Raw genomic sequence first — 26,890 nt, forward strand, 5'->3', positions numbered from 1 at the left:
TCTTATAACAGAGATTCACTATATTTTTATAGTTCCAAAGGACGATGACATAATTCATAAAATCTCACCAATTAAGCTTAACGTAGAATACTAGTTTGCAGCAAGGGCCTACTTATAAACCACAGATGCACTCAAAGCACATTAAAGAGTGCTTTCTACCTCCACCTACTCTTCATGCAAATCAACCAGAGGGCAGTTTTCGGGAAAAGGGGCAACAACCATCTCCCAAGCCACTTAGGATTCCTGAGTGTAACTAAAAGTGAGTCTTGGAATCTGGTTACAAAAAATCCCACCCAGACTCCGTGCAATCTGTATTAATACAAAACCAATAATCACTCAGTGTTCTTTTGATGACACTGTCTTAGCAGGGCCATGAAAACATAGGTGTATCTAAAATCATGGTCTTCAAAGTGCGATCCATCTTAGGAATGAATGTTACATCCATTCGATCATACCGAGCTATATTTTCTACAACAAACTTCATCTTCTCTTGTAGAAAATATAGTTCCTACTAAAAAGTAGAATTTTTAAAAATCAATAGAAATATAAACAATATATATTTGAATAATAAGTATGTACAATAATAATGCATTTTCAAAAAGATTTTATTTTTAAGTAATCTCTACATCCCACATGGGGCTCGAACTCACAACCCTGAGATCAAAGAGTTCCTTGCTACACCGACTGAGCCAGCCAGATGCCCCAATAATAATGCATTTTTAAAGTAAAACTCTACAACAAGCTTCAGAGGTTCACTGTGGTGGGGGGTGGGGGGGGGGGGACAGCATACAAAGGACCTGAACTATACCCCTTTTTCTCCTGTCAGCATGGCCAGGAGATGGAGAAGTTTGAAAAACACAGTATGGAAGCAAACCATAAAAATCTATGAACATGTCAAATGCAAGAACTTCCAAGTATACAATAAAATTAGGCAATATGTATTCATTTGGTTATCAGTGAGAAGTTAGTAATCATTTTTATTTTATTATTAAGTGCTTCTCTTGAAAGCTAGATTCCTGGTGCTCCCCAAATGGCTTAACAGAATATTCAACTCACAGATCATAGTGCTGGTTCCATTTTGGGTCCAATGTGTTTTTCACAGTGTCCGTTGAGTGGCACTGCCCAGATCCATCCACCACAATCTTTGCAAAGGGGTCGGGGAGTCCTAAAGGAGAGGAGACGGCCACACCGGGATGAGACTACACATCCATCCATGTGACACAGAACACAGTCTTACAGGCTACAGAGAGCTTTGAGATCATCTAATTTGGTGAAGAACTTTACCCTGGGGCACTGTGTTCTCTAATTTAGGGTTAGTTTGATCAGCAAAATAAGTTATTTCTATTTAGCTTTCTAAGAAAGGCAACCCAGTCTGACACCACAGATTTTTAGGGGCTAAAACTACAAAAAATAGGCTTAAATTTAGAATCATTTCCGATGATCACCAACTGGGCTAATTAAATGGAAGAAAAGAGATCTATAATTCATTATATTTATACCTGCTAAAAAAATAACACCTAGCAATCTTACTTACTGGGCTTTGTCTATTTTATCTACGAACCCAAGTATTCACCAAGTCTTAATTAGGTGGGTTCCTAAATGCTGGTGTATGAGTCGCACAGATTTATAGGATCAGAGAGGTGGCAAGTTAAGGGTTTTAGAGACATGCTTGATGGGGACCACTACTCCGGAGGTTCCCAGCTCCTTGAATAAGGCCTGTGAACCTCAGTTTCTTCACCTTTAAAGTGTGAATAATACCACTTAAGAACTGAGCTGCATTCTTGTGAGGATCAGAGAGTGAAGAAGTTCATGCTGCAGGCACCGACTTGATAGCGGCGAATTTCTGCAGTTAAGGGGTGATTTCTTCCTTCGGAAAAAGATCCCCTCTGGTTTTTACACTTCCTTTAATTATGAGGCTTTTAAAATGTGATTTCATTTCTAAAATTGGACTAACAATTTGACTCAAACCCAGCTCTTTTACAGAAAAACGTCTCGTGTGTATTTGAGCTGAGAACACTTCATCCAGCAGAAAGCAACAGATTCAGGGCTGGAAAGACGGAGAAGACAGGGTGCGGCCGAAACAGGGAGTGAGACAGTTTCTCTTGTATGAGTTATAACGCTAGGAGCTCGAAGCCTAGGAGCTCGAAGCCTCCACATTGTTGCCAACTTGGAAATGAAGTTTGTCAAACCATGGGTCCGTTCGGTAGAAGGCAGAACTCTGAGGGGAGTATGTCCAGTGTTGTCTTTTTTTTTTTTTTTTAAAGTTCAAATTACAAAAATATGTGAAGAATACTAATACTGTAAGAGAGCAAAAGCGGGTGTGTACTTACTGAAGAAATCTTTCTTTGCAAGGTTCTTGGCACATAACACTGAAAACAAACAGAAACGCTAGGGTTAGCATTTATGGAGAAGATTTTCATCGCACCTAGTTGCTATGGACTGGGTTGTATTGGACCCACCCCTTGGCCCTCAATTCACGTGTTGAAGCCCTAACCCCACTGTGATAGCATTTGCAAGAGGCCTTTATAGGAGGTGCTTACACTTAGATGGGGTCATCAGGGTGGGGCCTTAAGGTGGGATTAGTGCCCTATAAGAAGAGACCACAGAGCTCGCTCTCGGTCTGTTCTCCATGTAAGGGCGCAGCAAGATGGCTGTCTATATGCCAGAAGTGGGCCCTCACCAAGAACCAAATCTGCCAGCGCCTGGATCTTGGGCTTTTCCAGCCTCCAGAATGGTGAGAAATAAATGTTCAAGCCATCTAGTCTATGGTATTCTGTTATATCAGCACAAACAATTGAGACACAAGTCTATATTTGCAACACAAAAAAAATTCTAAAAATTATCTTTGCCAATGATGTCTTTCAAGTTTAGTAGCACACCACACACACACACACACACACACACACACACACACACGCACAAACTGACAAGCAACTAAAAAGTATTTTCTCCTCCAATTGGGAGTCAGCCATAACAAATATAATTTTTTTTTTACTTTTTTTTAATGTTTACTTATTTTTGAGACAGAGAAAGAGAGAAAGCACAAGCGGGAGAGGGGCAGTGAGAGAAGGGGACACAGAATCTGAGGCAGGATCCAGGCTCCAAGCTGTCAGCGCAGAGCCCAACACAGGGCTCGAACTCATGAGCCATGAGATCATGACCTGAGCCAGAGTCGGCCACTTAACTGAGCCACCCAGGCACCCCTAAAATGTTTTAATTTAAACTTGAAATCTGAAACACACAGAAATGGATTTATCAATATGCTCTCATGACTGCATAGGATCCCATGAATGCCAATTCAAATGAAGACCTATAATATTTACCTGTATAGCTCCTGCTGATAGCAACAAAAGGAGCTGTGCATCTTGATAGTCTAATAAATAAGACAATTTTGCAAATGCTAGAGAATAGAAAGCAAGGGGAGATTGATAGAAAATATTGGGCCATCATCAAGTGCTGTGAAAAGCAAATGAGAAAATACATATTAAGAATTTAGCACAGGGGCGCCTGGGTGGCTTGGTCGGTTGGGCGTCCGACTTCGGCTCAGGTCACGATCTCGTGGTCGGTGGGTTCGAGCCCCGCGTCGGGCTCTGTGCTGGCAGCTCAGAGCCTGGAGCCTGTTTCAGATTCTGTGTCTCCCTCTCTCTGTGACCCTCCCCCGTTCATGCTCTGTCTCTGTCTCAAAAATAAACGTTAAAAAAAAAAAAAAAATTAAAAAAAAAAAAAGAATTTAGCACAGGGGTGCCTGGCTGGCTCAGTTGATTGAGTGTCCACCTTCAGCTTGGGTCATGATCTCACAGTTCATGAGTTCAAGCCCTGCTTTGGGCTCTGTGCTGACAGCTCAGAGCCTCAAGCCTGCTTCGGATTCTGTGTCTCCCCCTCTCTGTGCCCCTCCCCCACTCATGCTCTGTCTCTGTCTCTCAAAAATAAATAAACATTAAAAAAATAAAAAAAGAATTTAGCATGGGGGTGCCTGGCTGGCTCAGGCAGAACAGCATGTGACTCTTGATCTTGGGGTTGTGAGTTCAGGCCCCACGTCAAATGTAGAGATTACTTAAAAATAAAATCTTTGTTAAAAGAAAAAAAAGAATTTAGCACAATGTTGGCATAGAGACAGAATACAATTAAAGCTACTGTTATTATTGTAATAATGAGGTGGCATCAATTACTGTGAAGAAATTCTGTCACCTAATCTGTCACATGATTAAAGCTTACCAGATCAAGGGAAAATACACCAATGGCACTTTTAGAGTGCTTCACAAATTTTGCCAATTTTCAAGAATGTAGTATTTTTTTTAATTTTTAATGTTTATTTATTTTTGAGACAGAGACAGAGCACAAGCAGAGGAGGAGCAGAGAGAGAGGGAGACACAAAATCTGAAGTAGGTTCCAGGCTCCAAGCTGTCAGCATAGAGCCCAAAGTGGGGCTCGAACTCAGAAACCATGAGATCATGACCTGAGCCGAAGTCAGACACTTAACCAACTGAGCCACCCAGGCACCCCAAGAATATAGTGTTTTACTATAAACATTCTAATATATTCATATGATATATTGCTCTGCAAACTTTTCACTTAATATATTTTTTGTATAACAGCATTATCAGATATAGTTCATACACTATACAGCTCATCTATTTAAAGTGTGTGATTCAGTGGTTTTTAAGTATATTCACAGGGCCACAGGATTGTACAACCATCACCATCAATTTTATTTTATTTTTTTAAGTTTATTTATTTTGAGAGAGAGAGAGAGAGCGCACAGGAGTGAACGTGAGCAGGGGAGGGGCAGAGAGAGAGGGAGAGAATCGCAAGCAGGCTCCATGCTGTGAGCACAGAGCCCAAAGTGGGGCTCGATCTCACAAACTGTGAAATCATGAGCTGAGCTGAAATCAAGAGTCAGACGCTTAACCAACTGAGCCACCCAGGCACCCCATCACCATCAATTTTAGAACATTTTCATCATCCCTCCAGATAGAGATCCCCTACTCATCAGCAATTACTCTTCATTTAACCTCAACTCCCTCTACCCCACTCCTAGGCAGCCACTTATCTACTTTATGTCTTTGTGGATGTGCCTATCCTGGTCAGTTCATATAAACGGAATCATACAGTACACAGTATTTTGTGACTGGCTTTGTCCACTAAGCAGGTTTTTTAAAGTTCACCCATGTTGTAGCATGAATCAGTGATACTTCACTGTACGGAAAGACCACATTTTCTTTATCCATTTATCAGCTCATAGACATTTGGGTTGTTTCCAATTCGGGGCCACTATGAATAATGCCATACAAGTTGTTGTGTAGACATAGATTTTTGTTTCTCTTGTTGGGAACCTACGAGCCGTTATGCTGCACATTTCGAGGACGTGTCAGACTGTTTTCCACAGCATCCGCACCATTTTATCTTCCCACTAGCGGTGTCTAAGGGTTCCCATTTCTCCACGCCCTCACTAATACTTACTGTCTCCGTGGCTTTTCATCTCTCTGGTTGTCATTTGCATTTCTCTGATGACTAATGACTTTGAGCATCTTTTCATGTGCTTACTGGCTACTGGTATATCTTCTCTGGAGAAATTTCTATTTAAAACTTTTTTTTTTTTTTTGCCCATTTTTAAGTTGGGTTATTTGCCCTTTTATGTGAGAATTCTTCATTCTAAATATGTAGATATCTACAGACAAGATATCCTCATCAGATACAGGATTTGCAAATATTCTCTCATTCTGTGGGCTTTCATTTTCTTGATGGTGTTCTTCGAAGCAACAAAGTTTTAATTTTGAGAAAGCCCAATGTATCTATTTTCTTTGTCGCTTGTGCTTTTGGGGTCATGTTTAAGAAGGCCTTGCCTAACCAAGGTGTTAGAAATTTACTCCTTTATTTTCTTCTAAGAGTTTTAATACGTTTAGCTTTCTTACACTTTCAGTTCTTTTTTATTACAAAAAAAATTTTTTTTAAGTTTATTTCGAGAGAGACAGAGACAGTGCAAGTGGGGTAGGGACAGAAGGAGAGAATCCCAAGGAGGCTCTGTGCTGCCAGCACAGGGCCTGACTCGGGGCTTGAACTCGTGAAACAGTGAGATCATGACCTGAGCCGAAGCCAAGAGTTGGCTGCTTAACCAACTGAGCCACCCAGGGCGCCTTTTTACACTTTCAATTCTTAACTAGACATTTAGCCTGTGATCTATTTTGGGTTCATTTTTGTGCATGATGTGAAGAGGGCCAACTTCACTCCCTGACAGATGGCTATCCAGTTATACCAGCACCATTTACTGAGAAGAATATTTTTTCCCCATTGACTTGTCTGGACTCTTGCTGAAAATTAATTCCCTGTAAATTTGAGAGCTTATCTGTGGTCCTTCAATTCTAGTCCATTGATCTACATGTCTTTCCTCATACCATGACCACACTGTCTTGATTACTGTCTTAGTCTGTTCAGGCTATATAACAAAATACTACAGATTAGGTAGCTTATAAAAAACAATTACTTCTCACAGTTCTGAAAGTCTGAGATCAGGGTGACAGCACGGTTGGACAAGGGTTCTCTTCCAGGATGCAGACTTCTTGTATATCCTCAGCAGAAGGGGCTACAGATCTCTCTGGAATCTGTTATAAGGCAGTAATCCTATTCTTTAAATTTCCACCCTCATGACTTAAGTACCTCCCAAAGGCTCCACCTACTAATACTGTCACCTTTGGGGGGAGGGGGAACATAAACATTCAGACCACAGTAATTACCATTAGCTTTATAGTAAGTTTGGAAATTAGGAAGCATGAGTCCTCCTTCAATTTCATTCTTTTTCAAGATTGTTTTGGCTACTCTGGATCTGTTAAACTGTCATGAATTTTAGAATCAGCTTGTTAATTTTGGAAGGGCAGTGAGGGAAAGCCAGCATGGAATTTGAAAAGGATTTCACTGAGCCTGCAGGTGTATGTGGGGAGTAAGTGTCATTCTAACAAGCTTAAATCTTCTACTCCATGGACATGGGATGCCCCCCTCTTTCATTTAAGTCTTCTTTAACTTTGTTTCATAATTTTCAGAGTATCAGTTTTATACTTCTTTTGTTAAACATATTCCTAAGTACTGTATTTTAATCTTTTAGATGCTATTGCAAATGGAACTGTTTCCTTCATTACATTTTCAAATTGTTTCTTTTTTTTCTTTTTTAATGTTTACTTATTTATTTTGAGAGAGAGAACAAGTGAGCAGAGGAGGTGCAGAGGGAGGGAGAGAGACTATCCCAAGCAGGCTACACACTGTCAACGCAGAGCCCAACATGGGGCTTGAACCCATGAACCACAATATCACAACCTGAGCCAAAACCAAGAGTTGGATGTTCAACTGACTGACGCACCCAGGGGCCCTTCAAGTTGTTCATTTGTAGTATACAGAAATACAACTGATTTTTGTATATTCAACTTGTATCTTACAATTTTGAATTCATTTATTAGCTCTAATACTTTTATTATTTTGAATTTTCTGTATGTAAGATCATACCATCTACAGATCTAGCTTACTTCTTGATTTTCTTCATTTCTCATGCTTAACTGCCCAGTACTTCCAATACAATACTGAATAGAAGGGGTGGACATCCTTTATCTTGGTCCTTATTGTAAGGGGAAAGCATTCAGACTTTCAACCATTGAGTACGATGTTAGCTGTGGGGTTTTCGTAAATGCCCATATTTAGTTGAGGAAATTTCCTTCTGTTCCTAGTTTGTTGAGTGTTTTTATCATGAAGCACTGTTAGCTTTTGTCAAATACTTTTTCTGCATCTACTAAGATGATCATTTAGTGCTTGTCCTGTATCTGTAGGTATGAGGTAGTACATTAATTGATTTTCAGATGGTATGCCAACCCTGCATTCTGAGATAAATTCCACTTGGTTATGGTGCATCATCTTTTTAGTGTGCTGCTGGTATTCAGTTTGCTAGGAATTTATCAACATTTTTTGGTCTATATTCATAATAGATATTGGTCTATAGATTTCCTTTCCTTCTCATTTTTTATCAGGGTGATAAAGACTCATAAAATGAGTTGAAAAGTGGACTCTTCTTTCTCTTTAAGTTGGTGAAGAATTGTATTCATTTTTTTTTTTATTTTTTTTATTTTTTTTTTTAAATTTTTAACGTTTATTTATTTTTGAGACAGAGACGGAGCACGAACAGGAGCATGAACAGAGACGGAGAGAGAGGGAGACACAGAATCCGAAACAGGCTCCAGGCTCTGAGCTGTCAGCACAGAGCCCGACGCGGGGCCCGAACTCATGGACTGTGAGATCATGACCTGAGCCAAAGTCGGACGCCCAACCGACCAAGCCACCCAGGCCCCCCTCATTTTTCTTTTTTTTAAAAAACATCTTTTTAATGTTTATTTTTAAGAGAGAGTGCGCATGTGTGCACAAATGGGGGAGGGGCAGAGAGAGGGGGACACGGGATCTGAAGCAGGCTCTGCGCTGACAACAGACAGCCCAACATGGGACTCGAACCCATGAACCACAAGATTATGAGCTGAGCCGAAGTCGAACGCCCAACAAATAGAGTCACCCAGGTACCCCGGTATTCATTTTTAATATTTAGTAGAATTTGCCAGTAAGCCATCTAGACCTGGCTTTTTCTTGTGGAAAGTATTTTCAATTACTTATCTAATCTCTTTACTTTTTATACATCTATTCGGATTTTTCATTTCTTCTTAAATCAGCTTTGGTAGCTTGTGTCTTTCTAGAAATTTGTCAGTTCACACAGGTTATCAATTTGTTGGCATACAGTTGTTTACAGCATTCCCTGATAATCCTTTTTTATTTCTATATTGTCAGTAGTAATATTTTTTCTTCAATATAATCTTTATGCCCTTCCTTCCCAATGGAAATACACATACACACACTTCCTCTCTTTTTCGTCTTTTCTGTGGATAGATCATAATTTATAGCTCCGGCTTGCTGTTTTGTTTCTGTAATTACAAAAATACTTGTAAAAAATGAAAACTTGGAAATGTGAGTAGAAAATGAATGCCCCTGAAATCTCATTATTACTCTTTGCTTAGGATTCTCCTGGCTAGTTACACATGCTTAACATTCCCACTAAATTTTAGGATCATTTTGGGGCGCCTGGGTAGCTCAGTCGGTTAAGTGTCCGATTTCAGCTCAGGTCATGATCTCATGGTTCATGAGTTCGAGGCCTGTGTGGGGCTCTGTGCTGACAGCTTGGAGCCTGGAGCCTGGAGCCTGCCTTGGATTCTGTGTCTCCCTCTCTCTCTCTGCCCTTGCCTTGCTCACACTCTGTCTGTCTCTCTCAAAAAGTGAATAAATGGTAAAAAAAAAAAAAAATTAATTTTAGGATCATTTTGAGCAAATTCAAAAAAATTACTTCATGAATAAATTTGAGGGGAATCTATCTCTTTACCATATGAAGTATTCCTATTGTTGAAGGCAGTACATTGATCCATTTATTACATTCTTCTTTAATGCTCTTAAGTGATGTTTTAAAGTGTGTCATAAAAGTTTTCCACATTTCTAATTGCATTTATGCTGAACTGTCTTTTTGTTACTATTGTGAATGGGAGTGTCCCTTTCACTGAATTTTCTAATTGTTCTTTGGATATAGGAGAGCTATTAATTTTCTTCCATTAATTTAACATCAGCCATCATTTTCAACTCTCTTCAAATGCACCTGCGATGTTCTGTTCCCTTCAACTTCTCTTTTCTTTCCCACAATTTGAAAGTCTCAAAGGCTCTCACATCAAACTAAAATGTTCAAAACTGAAGTTGAAACCTTCCTACTCTACTTCCTACTCTCCCAGAATCCATTACTTCAGAGACGGTCAGCTACGCGCAACAGCTGCACAAGCCAGAAATCTATGCTTTTCCTTCTCCATCTCTCTCTAATGCCTTGACTCCTCACCATCTCTACCCTTGTTCAAGTCCCCAACATCGGCCATCACCAAGTACTCTTTTCAAAATTTAAACCTCTGATCTCTTTCCTGTTTAAAAATTCCATACTGGCTTCCCATTGCAAAATTCCATCTGTCATGTTCTGACCCCAACCTACCTTGCCTTTCCAGCCTCAAACATTATCTACCAGCTCCAGGCCCTCGTGTTTCTAAGGTGCTGGTGCTGGGCTGCTTCTGAATGGAAGAATTCTGCTCGCATCTCAAAAAGATGAATCTTCGCTCATATTTACAAGACTAGCGATGTTTTAATTTAAGGCTCATTCTAGTGGAATTTGATGACATCGTGAAGTGGAGAAGGTCTCAATAGAGTCAGCAAAGATCATCCTGCCTCAACTTTGTGCAAAGATCATTTCGGGCCATAGTGAATCTAGTTTGGTTAGTGGAATAAGATTTCTCCTACTAGAATAATTTTGTGATCTTGCCCACTCTAGGAGATAAAATGATGAAATGTAATTTATCACAGCATAAAATCGTACTCTATCTGGAACTACGACTCATTTTTAAACAAATACGTTAGACACCAATTCTGTGTGAGGCTCTGAGGATACAACGATGGACAGAAAAACGAAGCTTACTTCTTTCAGCGTAGACCACAGCGTGGTGGCTTCAACTCCCAACTCCTGGCTGCCCCTCTACTGTGGACACATCTTGTCTCTTACATTCCATAATTTCCTAATCACATACCACAATCTCCTCATGTTGGGGATAAGAGCAAATTACATAATGTCCACTTCGCGTCGGGAAATGCATGCAAGTTTTAACTTGAGGTATCTTCAGTTAGTAAGACACCCTCTTCACTCGGTCGCTGACAAAGGCAGTTTCCCTAAAACACCGCTTGTGGTTTCACCCACCCCCAGGATGAGTGGCCATGGCACAAATTTAGTACTTTATTATAATAACCAACTTTAGAAATTTTCTTTCTTTTTTTAAGGTTCTGTATTTTGAGAAAGAGAGAATGAGAGAGCGAGAGAGAGCAGGGTAGGGGCAGAGAGAGGGGGCAGAGAGAATCCCAGGCAGGGTCCATACTGGCAATGAGGAGCCTGATGCAGGGCTCAAACTCACAAACCATGACTTGACCTGAGCCAAAACCAAGAGTTAGATGCTTAACCGACTGAGCCACCCATGTGTCCCAAGAAACGTTCTAATTTGTGTCGATACTTCCACTGTTTTTCTGTTTGCCAAGGCTAGAGACTTCTGGCTGTCATTTTTATTCCCCCCTGCTCCTGTACTTACACGTGTCACCGAGTCTTATCTTTTCCTTCTCCTACAGGGCTCTCGAATTTGCCCCTTCCCCTACTTTTGTACCTGCTCTCCCATTCTTGGCTTCACTGACTCACAGCTCAATGGAAAAGCAATGGCGCCCTCCCTCTTCAGGACACTCAGCCACAGCAACATCAACCTTCTGAGACGCTATTTGCGTGTCCCAAGGCTCCAAAAGCTCCAATGGCTTATTTTATTCCAATGCATATTTTACCGCTAATCTAAATTTCTCCCTGGGTTCAGAAGTGCTCCATTCCCTCATATCACTTGTGTTTCCCACCATTCTTCAAAGTATAGCTTGGTTCATCACCGCCTCCTACCACCCCAACTGTTACCACTTCTACGCCATTATTATTCCACTCAACCCACTCGACAGCCTCCTTCTCTTCGCTGAGCTCCAGTCTTCACAGTCCAGGCAAGGCCCCTTGTCGGTGAAGCCACTCAGGCCGGTATTTCCTGAATGCCACTCAGTGATAACATTTTCACTAGTGCCAAAATGAAAAAAGTGAGGACAATATGGTGTGGTTTTTGTAAAAGGGAACTAAATCATTTTAAATGCCTGTCCTGTGTTCTGGTGTTAGGTCTTTTCTCTATTTTTTTCCTATTACGATATCCCATCCTTAATGAAAATGAGGTAAGAGAAAATAGTGATAGTTTCACCAGTGACTTGGCAAAATAAATAGCTGACAATTTTATGTTACATTTATGTTAGTTTCGCCTGATCTGAAAATTGCTGCTCGTAACCACCAGCAATCTACTCCCTCGTCTTGCTCCTAGTTAGGAACCATATGGTTGAGTTGTCTGTTACTTTTCACACAGGCGGGCCTCACCCCTCCCCACTACCCCCCCCCCCCCCAGGTAAGAGAGGGGCTTCGACAGGGGTTTCATGTAGAGCTGGCCAAACAATCGACAGCCACGAAACATAGACTCTGATAAGCAAGAACCAAAAAGCCAGAGAGAGTAACAGTGATATAAATACAGAAAATTAAGGTATCTCAATCATTTAAAACATCTAAGTAGGGGCACCTGGGTGGCTTAGTCGGGTAAGCGTCCGACTTCGCCTCAGGTCATGATGTCACGGTTCAAGAGCTTGAGCCCCACATCGGGCTTTGTGCTGACAGCTCAGAGCCTGGAGTCTGCTTTAGATTCTGTGTCTCCCTCTCTCTCTCTGTTCCTCCCCGGCTCGTACTCTGTCTCTCTCTCTCTCAAAAATAAATACATATTTTTTTAATTAAAAAAAACAAACAAACAACAACTGAGTGTTAAGATAACAATTACATTAAAAATTTCAATTCAATGTGGCCAACACTGGATTCATAAGATCACTTAAATTTAAAAAAAAAGATCAATCATGATCCAGCAATTCCACCCTTAGGCATAGAATCAACAGGAATGCACACGTATGTTCACCACATAGAATGGTTGTAGCAGCACAGTTAGCAATAACCAAAGACCAAGAACCAATGAGACATCTATCAAGAGTACGATGAAGTTGTATTCACAAAATGGAGTATTATACAGCACTGAGACAGATGAACACAACTACACACAAAATTAGGAAGGAATCTCACAAACACGATATGAACGGAAGACACAGCAGATGTTATACACAGTGCCATTTACACAGAACACAGAATCCACAGAGCTAATATATACTGTTGAAGTCAGATATGGCCAGGCTCTGTCTCTTGATCTGGGTGCTAATGACACATGTGTGTTCAGTTTGAGAATTCAGTGAGCTGTACACTTAAATATTTATAAATCAATCATAAAAATCAATGGAACAGAAAATACAAATATAGACCCATAGGTATGAAATCAATTGATTTTCATCAAAAGTGCCAGGATAATTCAATGAGGGGGAAAAAAGGATAGTCTTCTCCAGCCTGGAAAATGGGATATGCAGTTAGAATAAATCTGATATCCTTAGGGTAAAAATAAACAAGCTTCAACTCCTACCTCACATCATACACAAAAACTGACTTGAAATGGAGCACAGACTTAAACATTAGGTACCATTAAGAAAATGAAAAGGCACTTTTCCCCAGTCAGGGAAAAATCTTCAAAATACATATATCTGACAAAAGGTTTGTAAACAGAATATAAAAAGAACTCTTACAACTCAATAATCAAAAGAAAAACCACCCAACTTAAAAATGGGCAAAGAATGGGCACCTGGGTGGCTCAGTTGGTTGGGCATCTGACTTCGGATCAGGTCATGATCTCATGGTTTGTGAGTTCAAGACCCACGTCGGGCTCTGTGCTGACAACTTGGAGCCTGGAGCCTGCTTTGGATTCTGTGTCTCCCTCTCTCTCTGCCCCTCCCCACTCATGCTCTGTTTCTCTCTTCTTCAGATATAAATAAACATTAAAAACAATTGAAAAAAAATAGTCACAGAAAACTCAGACACTTCACTGAAGAAGATATCAAATGGCGAGTAAGCACAATTAAACATGGCCAACATCACTAGTGATTGGTGACATGCCCCTGAAAACCACAATCAGGTGTCACTACAGTACCCACTAGAATAGCTAAAACTAAAAAGACTGACAATACTAAGTGCTGGCGAGGATGTAGAAGAACAACTCTCAGACATAGCTGGTGGAAGTGTAAATCAGAACAGCTGCTTTGGACAGCTGTTTAGTAGACATGTACCCTGTGACCTAGCAATTCTACTCCTGGATTCTTGTCCAAAGAAATGAAAATATAATAGCCACAAAAAGATGTGTACGTGAAAGCTGACAACAGTTTTATTCATAATCACTAAAATGATAACCTAGCATCTATCAACAAGTGAACAGACAAATGGTGGTATCTCTATAAAAAAGAATGAATTACTGATACAGTCAAAACATGGGTAAATCTTAGTAGCATTAAAAACACTTTAGAGTACATACCATATGACTGCATGTATATGATACTTTAGAATGGGCAAAATTAATCATTATAAAAAGCAAATCACCGGGTCACTGGGTCCAGGGGCCAGGTGGGGAAACTAGCTGCAAAAGGTCATCAGGAACTTTCCAGAGTAATGAAAAGTTTACAGATCTTGACTTGCGTGGTGGTTATATGAGTGCCATACATTTGTTACAACTCACTGAACTATATATACACTTAAAATGAGTGCACTTTACTCTAGGTCAATTATATTTCAATAAAGGTTATTTTAAAAGTAAGAAAAGTCATAGTGGTGGACAAGAATACAGAATGACGTGAGAAGATAATCGGTATATTTAATTGGAAAAAGTTAGGTTTCTTTTTTTTATTAATTTTTTTAAGTTTATTTTGAGAGACACCAGCAAACAAGCAGGGGAGGGGCAGAGAGAATCTCAAGCAGGCTCCACATTGTCAGCATGGAGCCCAATGTGGGGCTCAAACTCACAAACCACGAGATCGAGATCCAAGCCGAAATCAAGAGTACGATGCTTAACCAACTGAGCCACTCAGGCACCCCAAAATGTTACATTTCTACTATCATCAACCATTAAAAGAAAAAAAGGCTCCATGGAGAAATGTATGCTTCTAGGACCAGGACATGTAATATATACTTGTGAGCACCTTGTAGTGACAAAAAGTAAGAAAATGCTCAAAAAAAAAAAAGGAATGAAAGAAAAAGAAAACAAAGGGAAAGAAATAGAATCCCACCACACTTCCAACTTGAATAAAACTGACATGCTACTTACTAGGTTTCCAGAATGACAGAACACACACTGCTGTCTGCCCCTTCCTCCAAAACCAATAGGAATGATGAAATAGATACATAAGACACACATACACATAGCTCTGCACACAAATTAAAGGAACCTCTAAAAGATAGAGACCAAACAAGAAAAAGAGGGAAACTTTAGCCATAAACAGATGACACAGCCACAGGCAGGTGACTGTGACTGCAGAAGGTGGGACCAACATTGTGGCATCCCAGGCATGGCCACAGGAGTGGCGAGTCACTGTGGCAGGTGTGGCAAGGTTCCTCGTCAGGCATGCCCACTGTCCAATGGGAGCCAGCGACCCAGGGCCAGGCTCTGCCTCCAGCTGCCGGACTGACTGCGGAGTGTGGTTCTGGGACACAGGATGGTGTGTGGGCAGAAGCGGGGGGCGGGGTTCAAGTTCAGAGCTCATTCATCGCACAGAATAACAGCTCTCCTGCAGCACGTCTCTCCCTCATCCCTCCATCCCTCTCACACCTTGACTGAGAAGCAGGAAATCCCAGTTGCAGAAAGAAATACATAACTAGGAATCACTAAATGTTTACAGAAGTTGCATCATGAGAGAGAAAATAAACTCAATAAAATCATTTTCCTTCTAAAACAGAGAATACCCATTCTTTTCGAACACACGTGGAATTTAGAAAAGCGCACTGTGTTCTAAGCTACAAAGGAAACTTAAACAAATTTCCCAAGCTGATAAACAGTCCACATTCATTCACTAAATGTAATAAAACATCCACACCAAATATATAACCTAAACAAATCCTCACTTCTGGAAATTTTTAAATCTATTTTTAAATAACTCTTGTGGTCAAAGTGGAAAGGAGAAGCTATTTACAATCAAATGAAAACAAAAAATACTATATGTTAAAATACATAGGCTTAACTTCATTCATTAAAAACCCAGAAAGATGGAAAACATGTGAACCAAGCTTCCAACTCAAAAAAGATAAAGGGGCTCCTGGGTGGTTCAGTCCGTCAAGCGTCCGAGTTCGCTCAGGTCATGATCTCACAGTTCGTGAGTTCAAGCCCCACATGGGGCTCTATGCTAACAGCTCAGAGTGTGGAGCCTGCTTCGGATTCTGTGTCTCCCTCTCTTTCTGCCCCTCCCTGCTCACACTCTGTGTGTGTCTCTCTCTCTCAAAAATAAACATTAAAAAAAATTTAAGATAAATAATCCAAAGGCAGTGAAAAGAAGGAATTAATAAAGATAACAGCACACATTAATGAAAAAGAAAAGAGTTGCCAATAAAATCAGAAGCCTGTGCTCTTAAATAGTTAGTTTTTTTTTAATGAACAAATCTTTTTTAAGTAAGCTCAAGAGAAAAGAAAGGCAGCATAAATGACCCATGCAAAGACAAAAGGAGGAGATAAAACCCAAAGACTAAATTTTACAAATTGCAGTAGTACACAGGTGCAACTTTAAACCAATGGTTAAAGTGGAAACTCTTCTAGGAAAATATACATTGCCAAAATTGGGCCCCAGAGTAGTAAAACCCTGACCACTACTCATAGTTAGGTGAAACGGTAATTGAAAAGCTCCCCACAAAAATAAGGCATCAAGCCCAGACAGTTTTACAGGAGAATTCTATCAAGATTTCCAGATACAGATAATTCCCACCCTATAATAAGAGAAGCCACTCCAACCAAGTTCATGAGGCTGACATCAAAACCAGAAATGACGAGAAAAGAAAAGAAAATGGCAGACCAAGGTAGATATCCATAATGCTCCCCGTATCTGGTTCTCCTCTTCCTTAAGACAAATGCAAGACTACACACTTCCCAGCTCCCTCCAGTTGGCTGGGACCATGTGACCATAGTACTCCTGGCAGAAGTGGTGTGTGTCACTTCTGGGCCAAAGTACAGCATAACTGGTAAGTGATCTCTGTGCCTCCATGAGATGGTACACCAGCAGAACCCCTATCAGCCAAGAAAGCTGACTGACTATATGGAAAACAGCCCCCACTGACTCACAGTGAACAGGTACAAAAAGTAAATAATGGTAACCTGAGGAGAGTGGGTAGGGAGGGCCAGCGAGGGGACAGAGGATGGTACAGGGAGAATACCAGGCTAGGAACTAATGGACTAGAGGGACTTTGGCCTGACATTTGTATTCTTCTATGAGAAGGACGTATTTATTTATATATTGCTTTTTAAAAAGAGATCTCAGGGCACCTGGGTGGCTCAGCTGGTTAAGCAACCGAAGCTTGGTTTTGGCTCAGGGCATGATCTCACAGCTTCGTGGGTTCAAGCCCGGCATCAGGCTGTATGCCAGCAGCACAAAACCTGACTGGGATTCTCTCTCTGCACCTCCCCCACTCATGCGCTCGCTCGCTCTCTCTCTCTCTCTCTCAAAATAAATAAACTTAAAAAATAAATAAAAATAAAACTAAATCTCATCAGTCCCAGAAAAAAGAGAAAAAGATAATAGATACAGGAGAGGGAAAGAAGAAGGAAAACCTGAAGAGGGAAGAAATTCACTTAACAAATCTGGAGAAGAATCTCATAGTATTTGTAGAATCTTGGATTGGGAGAAATTTTGACATTACCCTTTTAACAGATCGAAACGATTTATTGGTACTCCCCCCTCCTCCCCCCGTTTATCTTCTTTTTAAACCAGGGGGGAAATAAACACGGTACTTATTTTTCAAAAAAGTTTCCAGGTTTGATTTTGTGGGAAGCAATGTCCTGGTGCGGACTTATATCTAGGGGTAAAGTGAATAATTATTAACTGTAAGACTGACCACAATTTCTGATATTTATTGAGCCTACTCTATGCCAAACACTATTAATAGCACTTTACAGATGATACTTTACCTAGTATTCACAACCGATAAGGGAACCAAGGTTAGGTGAGGTTAAGTTACTTGCCCAAGACCCAGCCTGTAGGAGGAAAATCTTGAGTCTGAAGCCCAAGCTCTACACGGCATCATATTTTGCTACAGTGTGTTTTGAAAAGGTATAATTATGGTGACAAATTGACATACAACACAAAGAAGCCAAAATACTCTAGAGAAACATGTATTTTTTTTAAAAAGTAAACAAAGATGACTTTTTTAAAAAAAGGCAACTCTTCTAACTAGAGAAAGGAAAACAGTCGTAAAGTAATGGTACCTCATTAAGTATACATTTTATTTTTTTAATGTTTACTTATTTTGAGTCAAAGAGCAGGGGTGGGAATCCCAAGCAGGCTACATACTGCAAATGCAGAGCCCGACGTGGGGCTGGAACCCACAAACTGTGAGATCAGGACCTGACCCGAAATCAAGAGTCAGACTCCCGACTGAGACACCCAACTGCCACTCATTAAGTGTACATTTTAAAATACACCAACCTGTTAAGATATAATTCACAAACCATGAAAACTGTACTTTTAAAGTATGAATACAGGGGAACCTGGGTGGCTCAGTCGGTTAAGCATCCAACTTTGGCTCAGGTCATGATCTCTAGTTTGTGAGTTCAAGCCTCACATCAGGCTCTGTGCTGTCAGCACAGAGCCCGCTTCAGATCCTCTGCCCCTCCCCCTCTACCCCTGGAATAGCCAACTCGTTCTCTCAAAATAAATAAACCTATTAAAGAAAATAAAGTATGAATACAATTCAATAGGTTTTTAGTATATTCAGTTGTACAACCACAACCATTTAATTTCACAATATATTAATCATTTCCCAAAGAAGCCCTGACCCATCAGTAGCCACTCCCCATTCTCCTTTTCCCCAGTCCCCAGCAACCACTAATCTGCTGTCTCTGTGCATTTGTGAACATGTCATATACATGGAATCATACACATGTGTCGTTTATGATTGGTTTCTTTCATTCAGCATAATGTTTACCATTTCATCCTGAAAGTTTCATTCATGTTGTAGCAAACATCGACACTTCATTCCTTTTTGTTGTCAAATAATATTTAGCTATATGGATATTCCACATTCTGCTTAGCCAGTCATCAGATAATGGACATTATTGTTATTACTACATTTCAAGAGCTGTTTTGGCTACTATGAATGACACTGCTAATGCACATTCGTGTAACAAGGTTTTATGGAGACTGATGGGTTCAAATTTCTTGGGTATATGCCTAGCGGGAGAACTGCGGGGTCACAGGGTCTCTCTGTGTTCAATTTTCCTGGATATATACCTAGGGGGTGAATTGCAGGGTCAAGGTCACTCTATGTCCAACATTTTGAGGAACTGTCCAGTTGTTTTCCAAAGTGGCCACACAATTTTACATACTCACCAGCAGTGTATAAAGGTTCCAACTTCTCCACCTCCTCACTACCACTTATTATCCGTCCCAGCACCATTTGTTGAAAAGACCATTCTTTCGTCCCACCTAATCATACTGACAGCACAGTCAAGAATCCATTCACTATAAATGTGTGGATTTCTGGACTGCTCCATTCCATTCCATTCCATTGATCTACATGTGTCTGTTCTTACCGTGGACAACATTCTGTCTCGATTGCCATAGCTTAGTAGTAAGTTTTATAAGTGGAAAGTGTGTTTCCAACTCTGTTCTGGTTTTTCACAACTGTTTTGGTTATTCTGGATCCCTTGCGTTTCTATATGAATTTTACAATCAGCTTGTTAAATTCTGCAAATAAAGCCACTTGGGATTTGGATAGGCAGGTCCTGTGCGGCATCCGTCCAGGAATCTGGAGAGTGCTGCCATCTTAACGATTTTAAGTCTCCAGTTTATAAACATAGGACGTCTTTCCATTTACCTAGGTTTTCTTCAACGGTGTTTTGTTGTGGTTTTTGGCATACAAGTCTTGCTAAATGTTTTTGTATTACTTTAAGGGGAATGGTTTTTAAATTTCTTTTCCAGTAGATTAGTGGCTGCAAAGGAAAGGTGGGGATGACAGCTAAGGGATAACAGTGTTTCTTTTTGGGGTGATGAGAACGTTCTACAGTTAGTTGCATGTTGTGATGGTTGTACAAGTCTGTGAATATACTAAAAACCACTGAACGGTATACTCAAATGGGTGGATTTTATGGGATGCAAATTCTATCTCAATAAAAATGTTACAAGAGAAAGAGACAGAGAGTGACACATAGAACAAATCCTATCAGGTAGATGAAACAAACTTAGCATGTTGTACTTTCCCATTTATCTCAAAAGGAAAGACCGTTCCATTTCCCCAGGCCAATGTCAAAGACACTGTTAATACACTGGTGGTTGCTTAGAAACACTAACTCCTATTAAGTTGGTCTGCAACAAAGTTTGCCATGACTGCCATAATATTAAACTAGGGGGAGGGGGAAAGAAAGCTTCTGCTGTTTACTTTTCTAATGTTGACCAAGTGCATTTCAGAGTGACACATTAAGTCACCTGCCCATTAAGCAAACCACCTAAAGGCAGCTGCGATGGTTTCAAAATTGTTCAGACAGCCTCTCAACTGAAATCCCTGCTTCCTCTGTTGGTTCGAATCCAGTTGTTCTTAAAACACTGTCAAAATCCTTTTTGATAGTATCTGAAGGGTCTCCACTGTCTACAAACTGCTTTCTTTGGCGTTCAAAGCACAACATATGGTTTCTCTTGATTTACTTTACCAACCTTATCACCTAAATACGGTTCATTTAACTGTTTCTAGACAACATGGCAATTTTTACCTCTGGGCCTTTTTTCGTGTCACCTGCTGTCCTCTATGACATCTAACCAATGTTTCCTGACCTATAATATGGGCTTCACAATAGTGCGGGTACACGGTCGGCACTCGGTATCTGTTGAAGAACCCTACTTCCTGTTTGATGCTAGGCTCTGTCCCAAGCACTTCACCTACGTTATCTCCTATAATCCTTCCACAAACCCTGTGAAGAAACCCAGGGTCTGAGAGGCTACATGCACGGACCCACTGTCTGGCGATAGAAATTCTACTCATTCTTGGGCTACAGCTGATACCCTATCTCTTCCCTGTTAAACCGACAGCAATTGCTCCTTTCTCTGAACTTCTGAAGTATTTCCTGCCTTTGACACGTAAATCTACCCTACCTGAATTTGACTTGGGGGAGACCTTCTTTTTTAGAGCAGTTTTAAGTTCACCACAAAACTGAATGGAAAGTATAGAGATTTCCCACATCCTCCCTGCCCACCCCCCACCCCACTATCAACATCCCTCACCGGAGTGCTGACACATCACGGTCACCCAAAGTCCACAGTTTTACATCAGGGTTCATTCTTAGTAGTGTACATCCTGTGGGTTTCGACAAATGTGTAATGACATGTATCCATCATTTTAGTAGCATCCGGAAGAGTTCCAGTGTCCTGATACTCCTGCATATTGCCTGTTCATCCCTCCCTCCCTGCTGACTCCTGGCAACCACCGATCTTTTTGACTATGGGTTTTGCCTTTTCCCGAATGTCATATAGCTGCAAGTATACAGTACGTAGCCTTTTCAGATCTTCTTTCACTTAGTAACAGGCATTTATGGTTCCTCGTGTCTTTTCATGATTTCATAGCTCATTTCTTTTTAGTAGTGAATAATAGTCCACTTGTCTGGATGTATCACAGTCGCTTCCCAGTTTTAGGAATTACGAACAGAGCTGCCACAGACATCTGTGTGCAAGTTCTTGTGTGGACGTTTTGCGTCCCCACCAGCAATGAACGAGAGTTCCTATTTTGCTCTACATCCTTGCCTGTACTTGGTGGCACTTGTGTTTTGGACTGCAGCCATTTTAATGGGTGTGTAGTATTTCACTGTTGCCTTAATTTGCATTTCCCTGGTTGATATATGATAGGGAGTCTCTTTTCATATGCCCATTTGACATCTTTAGATCTTTGGTGAGATGTTCATTCAGGTCTTTTGCCATTTTTTAATTGGGTTGTTTCTTTTCTTGTTGTTGAGTTTTAAGAGTTCTTTTTATATTTTGGATTAACAGTCTTTTATCAGTTATAGCTTCCGAAAGTATTTTCTCCCTATCTGTGCCCCTTGCGTTATTTTTTTATTTTTCACATTTTTATGTCTTACAAATTCGGGTTAATTTTTTCTTTTTTTCTTTTGTTAAAAGTAATCCCTATGCCCAACATGGGGCCCAAACTCACAACCCCAAGGTCAAGAGTCATCCGCTCTACTGACTGAGTCACCCAGGTGCTCTTGAGCTTAAATATATCAGAGTTATTTTGAGTAGCCATACTGCTCCTTCACCTTGGGAAGTAATACCACCCAATAGTTAAATATTTAATATTTAATGAAAAGTCTTATCTTTCACATAGAAGACCATGGGTAGCCCTTCTATTTCGTGGCAGCCATCAGTTACCAGGTGGATGGCTCATGGCACACTGGAAGCTATGCAGAAGAACACAGGCTTGCAGGCAGTACACCTGCTCCCCGTGTCCCCATGCCTCTTTAACCCCAACTAACCCAATAAAGCCTCAGCCTGGGTACATGGCTAGTCCCTATTTTGTCATTTTGCAGATTTGTGTCTGCTGTGGTAGATGCAAGTGCCCAGATCCTAAGGGTGCAATCCACAGCAAGCCTGGCTAACCATGGGTCCTAAACACCTGCAGCTTGCACATGTAGCTGGAACTGGTCACCTCTGGGACCTTAAGAGTCCTAAACTCCAACTAAGCTGGTGAAAATTCCACACACAAATTCTTTGAAGTTATCCTTACTGATTTGCAAACCAGAGTCATCAGAAGATATCGGGGGTATCACCAAGCCAATCCATAGACATGAGGAGATGGGTGGCCAGACATCTCCTGGCTGCAACTATTGTGGCTTTGGAAAGGACTTTAAGTTTCAGGACACTATCGATAGTTCTCACAGTGTTGTGTGAAAAAGTCCCAAAACTCTTCAGATCCACAGTCACCACTAATTTAAGCAACCTCTGTAAAATTCAAACCTTAAATTTGATCTGTTAAAACGGTAGATGTCTGCACCTTATTTCAAGAATGTGTTGTCAAACTTACAAAAATTAAATAGTGGTCCCAAGCCAGTTCAATGAGAAGAGAACAGTCTTTTCAACAGATGGTGCTGGGACAACTTGATATCCACATGCAAAGAATGAGGCTAGACCCCTACCTCACAACATTCACAAAAATTAGAAGAAATTGTAGGCATAAATCTTTATGACCTGGGACTAGGCAGTGATTTCTTAGATGTAGCATCAAAAGTATAAGCAGCAAAAGTAAAAAATATATAAATTGAACTTCATCAAATTAAAAACTTTTCTGCTTCAAAAGACACTATCGAGAGAGACAGAGAGAGAGACAGAGAGAGGGAGGGAGGGAGGGAGGGAGGGAGGGAGGGAGAATCCTAAGCAGGGTCCACACTCAGTGCAGAGTCCAATGTGGGGCCCGATCCCAGAACCCTGGAACCATGACCTGACCCAAAATCAAGAGCCTGATGCTCAACCTATGGAGCCCCCCAGGCGCCCATGAATAGATATTTCTTCAAAGAAGATACATAAGTGGCACCTGGGTGGCTCAGTTTGTTAAGCATCCAACTTCGGGTCGGGTCATTATCTCGCAGTTTGTGAGTTTGATCCCTGTGTTGGGCTCTGTGCTGACAGCTCGGAGCCTGGAGCCTACTTCGGATTCTGTGTCTCCCTCTCTCTCTGCCCCTCCCCCACCTGTGCTCTGTCTCTCTTTATCAAAAATAAATAAATGTAAAAAAAATAAAATAAAAAAAAAAGAAGATATATAAGTGACCAATAAGTCCGTGATGCTCAACATCAAGTTATCATCAAGGAGACACAAATAAAAACTATAAGGAGATACCATTTGGTGTCACTTTGAAAAATAGTCTGACAGTTACTCAAGCTGTTAAGCATACAGTTGCCATATGAACCAGCAATCCACCCCTAGGTACACACAAGAGAATTGAAAACAGAATCCTGCACACAAGTGTTCATAGCAGCATTATTCATGATAGCCAAAAAGTAGATAAAACCCAAATGCTTATCATCTGATGAATAAGGAAAATGTGGTATGTTCCATACAATGGAATATTATTCGGCCATAAAAAGGAATGAAATCCTGATATAGGATATATGCTACAGCATGGATGTACCTTGAACATATTATGTTGAGTGAGTGAAGCCAAATACAAAGGGCCACAAACTGCATGATCCCATTTATATGAAATGCCCAGAATAGGCAAGTCTATTGCTATAGACTGAATGTGTCTCCTCAAAATTCCTATGTTAAATCCTAATTCCCAACATGACAGTAGCTGGAGGCAGGACCTTTGGGAGATGATTAGGTCATGGCGTAGAGCCTCAGGAATGGGATTAGTGCTTTATAAAAGGGACCCCAGAGAGTTCCCGCACCCCTTCAGCTGTGTGAGGACACAGCGAGAAGGTGCCATCTATGAACCAAGAAGCCGCGTTCCCCAAGCAGTGAGCCTGCCAGCACCTTGATCTTGGCCTTACCAACCTTTAAAACTGTGAGAAATAAGTGTTTATTGTTTATAATCCACTCAGTCTGTGGCATTTTTTTATGGCAGCCTGAACAAACTAAGCCATCTATAGAGACAGAAAGTAGATTAGTGGCTCTAAGGGCTGAGAATAAAGTGGACAGGGCCTGACTGCCACAGTATGTGGGCTTTGTCTTGAGGGGGGGGTGATGACAAATCCCGAAATTAGATGGTGATGATTGTGCAACTCTGTGAACATCCTATACTACATTCAACACTGTAGTTTTTGTTTTTGTTTTGTTTTGTTTTGTTTTTTGAGAGAGCGTGTGCCCACGAGCAGGGAAAGGACAGACAGAGGGAGAGAGAATCCCAAGCAGGATCTGCACTGTCATTGCAGAGCCCAGTGCAGGGCTCGAACCCACAAACTATGAGATCACGACCTGAGCCGAAATCAAGAGTTGGATGTTTAACTGATGGAGCCACCCAGGCACCCCTGACTTGTAGAATTTAAAGGGTAGAGTTTATGGTATGACCATTATGTTGCAAGTAAAATATTAAATGCACTAGTGGTTTGAGGACTAAGTGTCGTTTGTGTTTTGTAAGACAAACCCTTCAGTCTCAGCTTTCTCTTATTGGTAAGTTACAGGTCATTGTTTAACATGTTCTGCAGACTGTGTGCAATAATACATGTTAAATAAATTCTTCAGGCGGGGCTAAAAAGATAATGGCCAGCTACAACGAAAGGAGTAGATGATGTAGTGTCTGTCCCAAAAGAGATTACAGTTTAACTCAAGAAACAAAACGCATCAACAGGAAAACCAAACAATAGTGCAAAGCAGCTCACTTTTGCTAACCAACATTCAATTACTCATCAAGTCATATCAATTCGTCTTTTGTAGTATCTTAAATCTATTCTTTGCAGTCCCAGCGCCATTGCTCAATTCCAGGCGACTCTGGTCTCATGTCTGGGTTCTTACAATAGGCTCTGGCATCTCTTTTCTCTGATTCATTTGAATCATGAAGTAATTATTTGTTGGATAAATGAATAGAACACTCTTCATTATGTAACTCCCCTACACATAAACCTCTGAGGTTAACTCCACTTCCAAAGTGAAGTACAAATTACTCCCTGCCCCACGCCCCTCCCCCCTGCATGTCCCCATCCCCCTACCCCCCACTCCTTTGCTGGGGTCCCTCCCACCACCACCTCCTCCTCTTCACCATCCAGATCTCTGCTTCCCTCTGAGCCTAGTTCAAGTTCAAGGCTCTCTTCCTCCATCAGCCATCCCCTATCCTGTACTGCCCTGTCAAGTTACACTTTTTATTGGTTACTTACATAAGTCTTCAAACAGACTATAAACTCATTGAAAGTAGGACCCATGACAAAGGTAAATCTAAGACTAACATCTTGCTCAACAAACACTGCCATATGGACTCGAACTTCCAAATGAGCTGTGCAGATGACCAGAATGCAGAGAAACAGAACATTATTGTGGGGATGCTTGGGTTGCATGTGCTTATTTCTGTGGAGGTGAGACAGGCTGAACTTCAAAGAGAGACAAGTTTTGGATATATGAAGAGGACACAGTGTCAGAAATCAGATGGGGTGTGCAGGGGGAAGGAGGCGTATCACGGGACCCACGTGCCCAATGCTTGCGTTTCACAGGGAGGATCTACACACTGACACAAATCGAATCTTTAAAATACAATGAACTGGGTTTTTCGTCTTCAAAACCTTTCAAAACTCTACCCTACTCATGAAAATCACATTGAAAAGTAAACTAGCAATGATCCCCTGAATAATTTGGCACTTGCATGGACACAAAAGTCTACATTTTCTGCCTGTTACTCACCTGTAATAAGATTTTGGGTTAACTTTTCTGCAAATCCACCTACACGGATCTTTTTATCACACTACTAATTTCTGCTCAATTTAAATCTCCAAATAGATGGTATGTGTGCAGTAGGAAGGGGCTCATTCTTCATATGCTAATATTATTATAACTGCTTAAAGGACATTGGCCTTTATTTGACAGCATGTAAAAAAGAGCTTACTTCCTGAAAAGAAAAAAAAAAAACCACATGAATTTATGAAGACTGGAAACTACAAAAAAAAAGTTTATGAACATAAATTAGTAAAAGTCAGTTTAGAAAAGGATGGTGGGAGGGTGCCTGGGTGGCTCAGTTAAGCGTCCAACTTCAGCTCACGTCATGATCTTGCAGTTTGTGAGTTCAAGCCCCCCATCAGGCTCTGTGCTGACAGCTCAGAGCCTTGAGCCTGCTTCCGATTCTGTGTGTCCTTCTCTCTCTGCCCCTCCCCTGCCTCACACTCTGTCCCTCTCTCTCTCTCAAAAACAAATATTTTTTTTTAATTAAAAAAAAAAAGAAGAGGAGGAAAGAGATGGTGAGAAACAGGTGGAGAGCAGTTGATGCTTCTCAAACGTGCACCATTTTTCCCAGCAGAAGCTGCACACGAACACGTGACTCCTCTGTGACCTAGACCAGGTGGTGCAGGGGTCTGGGTATAATCTCAGGTGTTTTGAGAGGGGGGCATTAGAACAAAGCTCTCACAAAATGGATCTTCTACTCACTGATCATGATTAAAGCAACCGTCAAGGTCAAAC

The 26,890-nt window shown here is 40.9% G+C and overlaps 1 protein-coding gene across 3 annotated transcripts in view; it reads right to left on the reverse strand.

Annotated features, from left to right (window-relative positions):
- Positions 1-26,890, reverse strand: part of SMURF1 (SMAD specific E3 ubiquitin protein ligase 1) — a 108,870-nt gene that overhangs the window by 29,285 nt on the left and 52,695 nt on the right. For all 3 annotated transcript variants that reach the window (XM_078439713.2, XM_078439715.2, XM_060649494.3), the window contains exons 2-3: positions 2,331-2,369; positions 1,057-1,165 (exon numbers count right to left, since the gene is read on the reverse strand). In XM_078439713.2, coding sequence (XP_078295839.2) covers positions 1,057-1,165; positions 2,331-2,369 — 148 coding nt within the window. The remainder of the gene's footprint in view (positions 1-1,056; positions 1,166-2,330; positions 2,370-26,890) is intronic.

The sequence above is a fragment of the Panthera onca genome, chromosome E3 (genome assembly GCF_046562875.1).
Source record: "Panthera onca isolate mPanOnc1 chromosome E3, mPanOnc1 haplotype 2, whole genome shotgun sequence".
In the NCBI taxonomy this organism is placed as follows: domain Eukaryota; kingdom Metazoa; phylum Chordata; class Mammalia; order Carnivora; family Felidae; genus Panthera; species Panthera onca.